We start from the raw sequence: 14027 nt of genomic DNA on the forward strand, positions 1-14027 counted from the left end.
AAGTGAGTGGATATATTTAGTAGTATAAAAAAATAAAAGAGTAAAAGTGGGAATGAGAAATAAGGTGAATGTAAAAGCTCCTTTCCAACTAGTCCAACTTATAGAGCTAGTCATGGGCAATGACTACAGTATAAACGGTTGACTGCACATTATGCGGTGCTAGTTATGGCAAACATCTATGTCTAGGACCACAACCTTGTACACCAACTTTCATGGAATATATTTTATTGTTATTTCTTTGGTAACATGCATGGTTATTATATTATTATGTATGGTTCTAACATTTGTTTTCACCTTGCTTAAGTTAAAAGGACATGTATATTACATTAAGCTTATGTTGCAATCGGTTATAGACAATTTCATAAACCATGTCATTAGATATTATGTAGGATATGGAAGATATGTATAACTATGTTTCAGCATATACAGAAATTAAACTTTACATGTACAAAATACAATAGTGTAATTGTGTCAAATTATTCCTTATTTTCACCACATCTTTAATCTTTTTCCTTCAACCGACAATGTTATTTTTTATTATAATAAAAGTTACAAGTTGCCTTGCGTGTCTTAACCAAGATTGTTGCGCTATTAATAATATTTGTACAGAAATTTGGTACCACGAGTGGAGACCAAGGTGAAGAGCTGGGTCATTTGGTTCTTTAAAATTGTAGACAAAAAGTTTTTAAAAAAAATTATGAAAATCATTATTAGGAGTACAGTATTTTGTAACGAGGAATATCAAGCAAACTTAAATTCACTGGTTAAGGAATTTTGTTATATTACGATTAATTTGAGACTTGGATTTTGGGGGGAAGGAAGTGAAAGAGAAGGTTTGGTGCCATGAAATGCACTTATGAGATAACTCATAAGCCTTCTATTTCTCTTCATTCCCCTTCAAAATCCAACTCTCAAACAAATTCTTAAGGGTTTAAGCACGGAAACACAGTTTCCTGCGGTGGAGGAAATATTCCAGCAAAAACTAACCCCCTTATAATAGAAGAACTAGCTTGGAGCTTTTTTTCTTCAAACATAACTTCTATGTGATCACAAACGTGTAAATTTATACTTTTGTTACTCAACTATTAATATGATTCTTTAACTTCTTGGGTTGTGTCATTAAGGTGTAAAAGTTACACCTTATTGACCCAAATTAGAAATTTAAAAATCGGAGTTCATAAATCATATGTATAAGTGATTATTTTTTATATTGAAAAACGAATTATAGAAAAACATTCTTATATTGGTTCCTACTATAAATGAAAGTGTTATAACATTTAATTGCTCATACTTTTGTTTTAAGATTGTGCTCCTTATAACACGATCCAGATAGTACACCTTGCATCGAAAACCAGAATTTTAACTACATTTAGGATCTATTATAAAGAAAAATATTGAATAAAGAACTATGTCAATTCTTCAAAAAAATCTCTTTGTACTATTTTAGCCCCTAAAAATTGAAAAAACTAAAACGGCGCTCAAATATATTAAATGTGATTCAAATTAATTATTTGCAATATTTTAAATTTTATTTTTTTAAAAATCAAATTGATACACAATTTTTTTATAAGAATAAAATATTTCAGGTTGAAGAAGATGGATCAGTGATCAAAATCAGACATGGGAAACTTTTAAAGACCACATTCGGTTCTTTGAGGCCCTTCGAAAATATGGACTCATTCTTTTTATGGGAAAGGATGAATGATTTGTTTGTAATTTAGGGTTGGACCTTGTAAAATAATGCAACCAGAACTTCAAGTTCAGTTTCCATTATATTCTACTCTTGATGGGAAAGTAGCTTAAAACTAAGCTCATTTATATTTTAACCCAGGCATTTGATATGATCCTTAAAGTTTCAATTAGCAAATATCTCTTGAAAAATTGAACTTATGCATAGCAATGATATGTTTGATATTCACATAAAGCCATGTACTCATCTCACAAGAGTTGTATTGTATAGTTAGAATGAAGATTTGATGTCTCATATTCATGTCTCGGTCCATAATGTTTTGTCACTTCAATTAAAAAATACATCATCCTCGTTATTATATTTCTGGAACTTAATGTCGTGAAATAGAAATGAAAGATTAAGGACAAGACTTCATCCTTGAAAAGAAACCATATTTCTTTTGGTGGGCATGTAGATTTGATTAGCGATGTCCTTTCAACCATGCATGTCTATATTTTGTCATTTTATAAAGCTTCGTATCTGGTTGTGAACTTCAAATGGGCCGGTGTGCAAAGAAAAATCTAGGGGTCGACTTGGTGTTAAGAACATTTTTCTTTTCAACTTAACTAGCTCTTCTAGGTAAATAAAAATGGAGGATGCTTACTGAGGGGTATAATCTCTTGTAGGGGTGAGCATGGTTTGTCGGGTAAGGCTTGTCCCTTACCTAGCCGTAAAAATTGGTTGAGTCATTTTTTGGAATCGAATTCGGTCATAAACTTGAAGTTAACCTGACCCTAAATGTCAACTAGGTCAACATTTAAACCCAAACTTGATTAAATATAATACATACTCATTTTATAAAAAAAAGCATTTCTCAATATTACTTATTATTGTGAATATGTAATTTGACATATAAAATAATATATGTATAATTGCATATATATTGTTAATTATGTATATATGATGAAAAAATTACATAACCGATAATACTTTTAATCAAACATGTGTCATTACTCTGTATATAATTGAATAGAAACACATACAAATATAATGAGTGAGTGACTATGAGTCAGGTTGGGGTAGGCCGAGTCATGTTTATCCCCTACCTGACCCTAAATATTAATTGGGTCTAATTTTTAAACCAAAACTCAACCATAGACCCATTCAAAACCCGATTCTATTTGGGCTCAATAATAATTGAGTCATATCAAGTGAGTGAATAGAATTGAATCCTACTCACCCATAATATCTTGTGTCGAGTTCTTAAGTCAAAATATGAACTTGCAAATATTACTTCTTCGAGGAAGGGGCTCTACCATCATATAGGGAGGCCAGCAAACCCTCTAACTCCTCATATTTAGTGTGTCATGCACTTTATTTTATAAATGAGCTCACCCTAGTTTAGATGAATAATGTGCTAACACGATATAATGGTCCAAATTGTCAATATTAAATAAGATAAAACAAACTATCATGGTGTTCATGTCTTTGTATCTTTTATCATGTTTACCATAAAAAACTCTTATTTGGAGCAAAGCAAAATAAAAAGTCCAAATGAAATTTTGAAAACAAAACCGTCTCACTTCTATTGGTTTATATAAAGGTATATGTCATCTCATGAGACGGGGATAACCTGTCCCTATTTTCGTCCTACTCGGTATCTCCGTCCAATTAAAAAATTTAACTTAAATAAAAATATATATTATAATAATATAAATTAATATTTTCACATTATTCTATATAGTTTTATTGGCTAGGTACATGAGGACATGAATATCTTGAGACAGATGATATTCATGAGATTTGGTTATCACATTATTCTCATGATGCTATAAAAATATAAGAGGAGAATCGTGTGGTCTGATTAAGTTCTAACCCTAAAGTTGATTGGTACTAGTATTTTATCTTAATGTGGCAACCATGTTTGTAGAATAACTAGGTGTCAGCGTAAGCATTTATGATTATTTTAAACAAAACCGTAGGAACAAAGCAAAAGAACCAGTTTCTTCATTCGCCCATTGTTTGATGCTATCGAATCCGTGGATTAGGTATATGAAATATATATATTTACTATTTTTTAAAGATGGATATATAGTTAAGTAATTATGTACTTGTGGAATATTATTCCCATGGCTGCCAAATTAATAAAATTTCAACCTTAATTTCCATTTGTTAGCCTTGGATGTGGACATTGAACCTTCCAACTAGCTCTTTCTCTTTTCAACATAATTATCTTGGGGATTTGTAGGTTATCAATTTTATGTTTTTTAAATACTACTTCTTTTGAGAATTCTCTAATTGATAAAAGACTAATCTCTTATAAATGCATTCAGATGCCTTACTAGAGATACATAATTTATTTATTTACCCCAAACAAAATATTTTTATTGTTATTTTTTTATTTTACATGTTATATCTTCTTATGTGATAGGTAAAAATAACTAGCATCTAGAAATTAAATTCATGTTAATATTTTTTGTCGGGTATCCTCTCACCTTTTGTGTAAGGAACTAATACATTTTGGGTGTGTGGTTGCCTCGGCCCTCACAACAAGTGTCGCTCCTAAGAATCGAATTTTTTACCTTTTAGTCATCTGAAGATCTAGCGGAATCTTACACTACTCGATTAATGTCTTATTGGTCATGTTAACATATATGAGTTAACATAAGATTTTTGTTGTTATTTTTTCATTTTACATGTATTTCAAAAATTTATTATTATGATAGCACTTCAGAATTTCATTATCTTGAAACACTCACTTAAGCATTATACGTCATGATAATTTTCTTGGTGTCAACTTTTCATCTTAAAATGCAAGGAAAAAATTGACATATGTAAAATTATATATATTAGTAGAAATATGTATATATTTTAAAGGAGAATAAAATACCTTATTTCTTTAAATTCATTAAGTGTTTATATGTGTTTTATTTTTTCTTTTATAATATACTATAAAATGAAAATTTCTCGGAAGAAGAAAAGTATAAGGAAATAAATTATCTTCTAGTATAAGAAGATACTTTATTCTCATTTAACCGCACACCTTTAAATATATAAAGCTTTTACGCATATCAAAAGTTAATGCATGCACTTCTCGGTTCTCATCTAAGAATGTCTCCATATGCCATTGAGAACTTCTTGAGCTTAATAATTTAAGTTAAGAACCGAATCACCATGACTCATACTACTTGTTGACAATGACGGGAAATGAACATAAAACAAGTTGATATTTTTTGTGTATCGAGAATTTCTTTCGGATTCTTTTGCGAGTTATATTTTAGAGAGAAATTGAGAGAAATGGAAGATTTATTAGCTATGAAATGCACTTGAGATGACTTTGAAACTTTTCATCTCTTTTTCTTACCCTTCAAAAACTTAAATCGCAAATAGACTTATGGAGAAGATCTTATTCAAGCATAAGAATATTATAAGTAATAAAAACTTTGATTAAGCTATAATAATTCTTTGGTAGTTCATATGTGTTTTTTTTATTAGCAATGAAAATATTATTAATCAAGTGATAAAAAAATTAAGAGAACAAGTGATACTCTTATCCACATAATATCTAAATTAATAAAGTGAGAGACAATTTGATGGGTGTCTCATCCAATCAACAAATGAATAAGAAAAAAGAGGAAAGCGAGTATTGAGAATGCTCCAAGAGTGCATAAAAATAAGCCTCATCACCTCATCTACTTGGAACATCTTATTATCAAAAATAGTTTTGTTCCTAATGTGCCAAATATTCCAAATTGTGACAAACCAAAGTGTCATCCACCATTTTTGTTTCTTATTCTCTATCCATAGAGCACTTTCATGGATTGCAAAAGAAGACATGACGTCATAATGAATAATGGAGGATAGCCCAAAGCAAGAATAAAGTTTTTGCCAAACAAGATAAGATATAGAATAAGAGAAGAACAAATGACTAGAAGATTCCTCCACCTTACCATGAAGAGAGCAAAAAGGGTGTCATGAGCAATTAGTCCACTTCTACGAGAAAGGTTCACTCTAGTTGGTAACCCATCCAAGGCAATTTTCCACACTAGGCATTTCATCTTTGTCGGAGCATTACAAGCCCAAAGTCTTTTGAAGAAGGCAAGACCACAGCTTCCATCCACTTTTTGTAGAGTTTGATAAGCATTCCTAACCGAGTATTTTCCATCTGTATCATGAATCCAATTCCAAGAGTCATCAGAGTGTTGTTTAGGCACAATTCCATTGAGTTGTCTAAGGAGTTCTTCAAAATTCTCCATCTCCCAAGAGAATATGTTCCTTTTCCATCTCAAAATCCACGACCAAACCCCGTTATTCCATGCACCCAAGGAAATAACAGTTGCCTCTTTGTCCAAAACCACCTGAAATAATATGGGAAAAGAACTTTTGAGAGTATCACTCCCCACCTATAAATTAGTCCAAAATTTTATAGAAGAGCCACAACCTAAAGACCTACGAATACCATCATTTATACAACTACAACCTATTTCTTCTTTGTTTTGACTAAGATTCCCTAATTCTCTCCACCAAGCAGAACCTCTCTTAAAGCACTCTAAGTCACCATCCCATGTACACCTTAAACCTCATCCCCATGCCTCGACTTTAACACTTTCACCCAAAGAGAGTCTCCCTCAAACAACAATCTCCATCTCCATTTATCTAATAGAGCGAAGTTAAAAAGGAATATATTTTTAATCCCAAGACATCCTTCATCTTTAGGCCTGCACACTTTCTCCCACCTTACCCAATGAATCTCTTTTCTCTCTTACCCCTTCCCCCAAAGAAACCGTCTTTGAATTTTTTCAATAAAATTTATCACACTAACCGGGGCTTTATAGAAAGAAAAGAAATAGATAGGTAAGGAACATAATACCGATTTTAGAAGAGTGACCCTACCACCAAAAGAAATGAACTTATGCTTCCAAAAAGAGAGTTTCTTTTGGAAAGAATCAATGATAGGTGACCAAGTAGAGATTCTGTTAGGATTTGCCCCAACATGAATTCCCAAGAAATTAAAAGGGATGGAGCCAACAGCACAATACAATTTATCCACGGCCTTCATAATGAAATCACTACTCGAGTTTATACCTATAAAACAACTTTTGTGAAAGTTAATTTTCAGCCCATAATCCAATTCAAAACATTTAAGGATACTTTTTAGCACCTTAATATTATGCTCAGAATTCTCTCCAATTAGAAGGATGTCATCTGCATATTGAAGGTGAGAAATAGACACTGCATCCCTACCAACCTTATACCCAAAATAAACGTTCTTTGTTACTACCATTCTGATGATGTCATTAAGATCTTCAGCAACAATGAGAAAAATAAAAGGAGCTAAAGGATCGCCTTGTCTCAAACCTTTAGCCGTATAAAACTCTTTGGTAGGACTCCCATTTACCAAAATGGACACTTAATTTACTTGAAGTAAATTCTTTATCCACAACCTCCATTTAAGACAAAAACCCAATATCTCCATCATATAAATGAGGAACTCCCAATTTACTGAGTTATAAGCCTTTTCGAAGTCCACTTTCAAAATGAAGCAATCTCCTCTCTTTTCTGCTTAGCTTGATCAATTACTCATTAGCCACAACCACTTCATCCATGATGAATATACCTTTGATGAAGGCAGATTGACAATTAGAAATAACCAAGTGCATTACCTTTTTAATTCTAGCAGTGAGCAACTTCGAGATAATCTTTTGAATACATCCAATGAAGGAGATGGGACGAAAATTATTGAGACCTTGTGGACTTTTGTTCTTTGGAATAAGAACAATAAATGAAGCATTACATCCTCTAGGAAGGTTGTCGAACCTATAGAAGTCATTCACCAAACTGATCAGGTCATCCTTAAGGCAATCCCAGAACTTTTTGAAGAAAGTAAAATTGTAACCATCAGGTCTAGGACTTTTATCACCATCACAAATCCATATGGCTTCCTTGATTTCTTCAACCTCAAATTTTGTAATTAAGAAAGCATTATTCTCTCCGACTCGTTATCATCGAGATAAGAATATTCTCAAACTATTATACCAGACACTGAAATGCACTAAACAACATGAAATTGAAGTATATGGATAGTGCTGTGTACGCTTAGTCACATGTCCCACATCATAGTATAGTGACACACAAAGTATAAACTTATAAAAAACTTAGAATCAAATTTAATAATATAAATTATAGAAATATAAAATAAATATAAATGATAATGTAGAATTTCTCTTGAAATATATGACCAGATGGGGTTCCTTTCCCTTATCTTTTTTCGTTCTCATGCAAGAAATTTTTAGAGTAAATTACATTGACATTCTATGAGTTTTAGTAAAATTAAATAAATCATTCATCTTTTTTTAATCTACACAAATCATATCTAATTGTATACATACATTACACTCATTACCATGAGAGGAGAGATAAGTTTGATTTTTTAAATAAAAATGGTAACAAATTTATTAAGTTAAATAAAATATAATATATTATGAAGATAAATTTAAATAGTATAAGATTAATGTCTATTTATTATTTTAAAGTTCATTATAAATTGTATTAGTAATTTTAAGGAGGTGTTCAAATCATTCTTATATTATATTGTAACTAAGAAAAATAATGAATAGACATTGGCTTTTATATTATTTGAACTTCTCTTCATAGTATATCATATTTACTTATTTAATTGCATCCGTCATCATTTTTATTTAAGAAATTACATTTATCTTTCCTACATAGATAATAAATGTAATGTTGATTTGTATAATTATACTAGCTTCTTTGCTAGTTCTCCCAAAAACCCAAATTTTGTTTCAATTATGCTACTGTAAATAATCATTTTTCTCAACCATTAGTTTCAATATTTTGGTTTGAAAAAAGTCCCAATTTTCTCCTAAAAAACGCGTCTACATTACTCTTTCCTACAAATTTCTAACGTTACTAGTTCACTTATGAATGATGAGCTACTTTACCAACCAAGGCAAAAGTTATGTCCTATTAATGTTGGGTTTGAGAAAAGAGTGAAAAGGAAGAAATTTGAAGAAAAGAATAATAAAATATGAGATAATTTTAGTTGTTTAATATCAAAGAAAATGTATGAGAGAATTTGAAAAATGACATATAATCTAAATTTATCTATCATTCTAAATTTATATATCATATTTGATATTTTAATTATGGGTATTTTAATATTTTTTCTTAAAAAATAACTCTTCCCAATTTTTTCACACATTAAAAGACCCAATGATGAAAAGGTCACATTTCTTCCCTTTTCTTCAACCCCTTTTGCCTTTCCTTTTATTTTTTTAAATTATTCAAAAAGAAAGCTATTTAATTTAGATGTATGAATTATCTTATTGACAAAAAAATTTCCTTATTTTAAAAAAAGGAAAAGTATATAAAAACACCTTACACTTTATATATTTTACAAAAAGTCATTTTTAACTATTTTTTTCTTCCTAATTATCCTTTAAACTTTAATTGTTGATCAAATTGATGATAAGTAAATTTACCCTAAACTTTGATGACAGTTTCTTCAGGATACCTTAGCTAATATGCATTGTTTGCATAGCCACTATTATAAGTTTGATTGCAATGATTTTATTGTTGGTCTATTATAATTCAATAATATATATATATATATATATATATTTATATATGGATTGATTTCACCAACTCTTAAAATTTAAGAGTTAACTAGGGAAAAAAATAATTTTCGGTGATTACTTCTAAAAAGGATGAAGTTTTGGGAGCTTTGTCCACTTTTCTCTTTAAAAATTAACTGGATAAAAGGTTGTCCTATTCTATTATAGTTTGACATATCCCAACACTTAATAATGAAGAAATAATACTAATTGGAATCAAACATTTTCAAAAGGATGTTAGAAGTTCTCCAAACTATGACCTTTTATTCTAAATTTCCCTTACCTTTCTCACCAAAACCATCAACCCATTACACACAGATTCTGTCTACAACTTCCATTTCTCACATACCTTTCATATCTCTCTCATCCACTAAATTAATACATGGAAAAAATATACAAAAACTGAAGAAGAGAAAGAACAAGAACAATAAGGACATGAACAAAAATTATACATAATTTATTCATGCATTTAATTAAAAAGTTAAGAGGAGTTCATTACAAGTACTAGTCATGAGTGATCTTTCTCAAAAACTTTAGATACCCATCACCAAAGGAGTTAAAAACACCTCCTTAATACAAACTTGTTTATAAGAGACATGAATCATAATTCCAAACAATATAAATTGCTAAAACTTACGGAATCTGATCCATATCCCTACAACATTATATTATATAAATATTATATACTATATATGAAAATAAAATAGTATAATCAATTATCCACCATTCATTTTCAATTAACATTTACTTTTCAGAAAAAGTAAAATCAATTAATAGTATATGATGAACTGATTGTCTATAAATCTTGATAGTGGCAGTGCATAGATATTAGGAAACATACCAATTAATCAATCAATCTTCAAACCCCACTTTCTTCAAAATTGCATTCCTTACACTACTCAAGTCCCTACCTTTGAGAGTCCTTCCTCTTCCTTCATACACAGAATGTGAAACCCCTCTTGTCCTAGCAAGATATTCATGTGGGGGTACCCTTAAACTATTATCATTAAAATCTTCATTAATAATACCTTTGTCCCTCTTTTGGTAGTCCTCCTTCAAAATCTTGGACCAATCAGGTACATTCACTGGCAATGAAGATGATGGCATAACAGGTTTATCATCACCAAATGGTTCCACTTTTTTAGTGGAACCTCTCTTCAAAACTGATTTTGAAGCTTTCTTTGGCTCTGATTCATAGGACATGTTGTCCCACATGTCAGCTTCATCAAACTCTATGTCTTCATTTGAGGATTTTGTCACTGAAAATTCTGAGGTTGTTGGAAATATGTGACTTGGTTTTGAAAAGAAGTTGCTTCTCATTGAGGCCATTGATCAACAAATTAAGCTATGGAATTGGTGTATATGTTTACTATATTTTTTGTTTATTTGCTTTGGTTATGTCTTGAATTTCTTACTCTTAGATTATTCCTTTTATTTATATGGTAGATATGGATAAGAGTGATTTGTTCATGCATTTAATTTTATATTATTTTAATATGGTATTTATTTCATAAAATAGGAATAGAGGAAGAGAGAGACAATATTATAATATATTTTCTTTAAAAGAAAAAATGTATATGGTCACGTGTATGCGTTTTATACATTGTCAGTTTATTATTCATTATTTATTTTTAAATATTATTAATTTTTCAAAAATAATACAAGAGAATGGGGAATGATATACTAACTAAAAGTACATAAATATTATACTCTTTATTTAATATTAAAAATAATGTCAATATATTTAGTTTTTAATTTTTCAAATATATTTTTCAGTAATACTATCTATTAATTATTATAAAACACCTCAACCTAAATTACACTTATCAATAAAAGTTATTTTTTACAGTATTGTAAGAGTATAATCTTACGTGTTTGATATTGTTGTTTAATTGATAGTCTAATTACAACAATGAAAAAATACAAATGGTCAGAACTTTAGTGGACTCAAATCAAAATAATAATAATAATAATAATAATAATAATAATAAATAATGTTACATACAAAATATAAAATGAATCATCAAAACTTTCCAGAACATATGTTTTATAATATTAACATAATCTTTTATTCAAACTTCTTTATATAGAAAAGGTTTGTTTCTAAAAATCTAAATAGTATGCATATTCCACTGGAGATAAGGTGGTCAACTCAAACAAAGTTATTATGTGACTAAAACTGGAAATATTTAATTAAGGTAGAAAAATTTATTCCAAGCTTAGAAAATATGTAAAATGTAAAAAAAAAAACATTCACTCTTAAACGATCAATGAGTTACTAAAATTTAATACGTTTTACATTAAAGTAATGGTAAATATAACCTTATTTTCTAAGCTAATTTTATATAACAAATTATTAAAATATATTCATTTTATAAACAATTATGATTGAGTGGATATAAGAAATCATGTGGAAAAAGTTGCTTAGAGATTATGATCAATTTCATCCAAATTCCTATTAAGAGATGGTACATTAAAAAAAAATGGAGAGAGTAGATCCTTCCAAATTACACAATATGTATTGAAAAAATTACTATGAGAAAATGATACCTTGAAAAGTAGGAAAATTTTGGAAGAAAAACTAAAAATAAGTAATAAATTATGTGGGAAAAAATGTTTAACAAATAATGGTAGGTTAAAAAATACATATAATTTATCTTGATTTTATACAAGAAAAAATACTAAAAGATTGAAAGTTCTATAATAGTGATAGTATGCATGAACTAATTGAATGCAAGGAAAATGATATATTTTATCTTAAATCTTCTTATTAATCCTTCTATCATAACATACATTACAATATGATATTTTATCTATTAATGATTGATTTACAAGTGATATGTGTCATTTTCTTGTGAGTAGAAAGATTTGTAGGATAATTTAGTAGGAAAATATAAATTCATGCTAACTCCCTCAAATAAGGATGGTAAACAAATGAGGTACTCGTAAAAATACCCACAATGAGTACATACAATAATAGCTTATGGTGGGATCAATTTTTAGGATATCCGCTTCGTGGGTATCCACATATTTCTAAATTTATTTTTTAATTAAATTTTATATATATTATAGTTTTTTTATTATTTTAAGATTATATATTATATACTCTATTATTATTTCATAACAAACTACACTACTACAATCATAAATTTACCATATAAATTCATTATTATTCTTGTAAATTTTATTTTTATATATTGATTATTACAAAATATATAAATATATTAAAATTAAAATTTTGTTGGATATTCATAAATACCCACTATTTACATGAATACCCACAAATATTATGAGTTTGGGAATAGAAAACTCCATATTGAGTTCATCTTTCACATCCCTACCCTAAGTACTCTAATAAGGCCCAAAATTTGATGTGGTCAATGATGTTGAGGATTGATCCGCACCAATGGTGGTGATTCATTTTGTTGGACCAGACTGTGATCGGGAGCCTCCAACCACTAGGAGTTCCATTGTTACTGGGGTATGAGAAGAGTGAAGAACCACAAATGATACACCACGTCTTGAACTAAAACATTAAGGAATTAGTTTCCTGAGCATTTCCTACTTATAAATTCTTTCACTACTCCCCACATATCCAATGTGTGGCTTGATACTTGAATAAACCCAACACATTCAATTATCTTCCTCAAGAATCTGGGATCCCAACTTCTATTTTATATTCTTTACACACACAAAATGAAACAAAAACCTATTTGCACGTTAGACTCTAGAAAATGGGAAAATGATTCCTATTTCTCAAATTAGTAACATGACTTGAATATATATATATATATAGTTAGTATTTTTCTGCATCAAGTTATCTTACATTGCCATGTTATCTAAAAATATTTAATTAGTTCTTAAATTTAAGTCTTAGTTTAATTATAGAATCGAAAAACATTAAATGTTGACAATTGTGTTAAACTTCTATAACAAAACAATTTTTTTCTACCGTAAAAAATGTCCTTATAAAAAATCTCTAGTTTCTAGTATGAATTAATTATGCTTTAAGCTTAATTTATTTTTTATATTATCGTCATATAATTTTAAAAACATGTATACAAGTAACATCTTCCTAAGTGTTTTTCAAGTTATAAAGAAAAGGAGAATCATACTATTGATCAAATTGTAATCCATATGAATGCTTACTTTCTTATTATTCCTAAGTTCTTATTATAATTATGTAATTACTAAATCTTGTACAACTGACATATTTTATTAATATAATTTTACTTATAAAACAAGTAGTAAAAGACAAAAGCCGAGGTTACCTTTGAAAATCTCCACATTCTTGTCATTGTTCATATTTTTTAGTATTGATGGAGAAAATGGAGAGTGCAAACTAATCCACTTTCCAATACAATCACGCGTGGGCCAATCAGCACCTGAAAATAATGTCTGATGTAAGTTATAAAATAAGGATCATGTTAAAAAAAATTATATTCAGGTATCAAATAAATTATATTCCATCAAATAATATAAAAAAATTATATTATTTTTTATTATTTGTTATTTTAATTAAGTGTCACTTTTTAATTGGATTGATATACAAATTGAACACAAAAAATAAGATAGGGTTAACTCTTTGAATAAGGATTTGATATCTGAAACCATATCTCAAATCATGTCCTGCACTAATGAAAATATGTCACGTCAATTAAAAAAATTAAACTTTGTTATTTTTAGTTTTTTCTTCAATATTATTAGTATGATATAATTTAGGA

The 14027-nt window shown here is 28.9% G+C and overlaps 1 protein-coding gene across 1 annotated transcript; it reads right to left on the bottom strand.

Moving 5' to 3' along the window:
- On the bottom strand, positions 10120–10689 carry LOC109356419. Its single transcript, XM_019599743.1, has one exon. It carries the CDS (start codon positions 10630–10632, stop codon positions 10156–10158), a length of 477 nt encoding a protein of 158 aa, XP_019455288.1. The 5' UTR covers positions 10633–10689; the 3' UTR covers positions 10120–10155.

Source organism: Lupinus angustifolius, chromosome LG09 (assembly GCF_001865875.1).
Source record: "Lupinus angustifolius cultivar Tanjil chromosome LG09, LupAngTanjil_v1.0, whole genome shotgun sequence".
NCBI classification, from domain to species: domain Eukaryota; kingdom Viridiplantae; phylum Streptophyta; class Magnoliopsida; order Fabales; family Fabaceae; genus Lupinus; species Lupinus angustifolius.

What these genes read in the sequence shown, in the direction of transcription:
- LOC109356419 (XM_019599743.1), bottom strand. Translation starts at nt 10,632, where the DNA reads ATGGCCTCAATGAGAAGCAACTTCTTTTCAAAACCAAGTCACATATTT.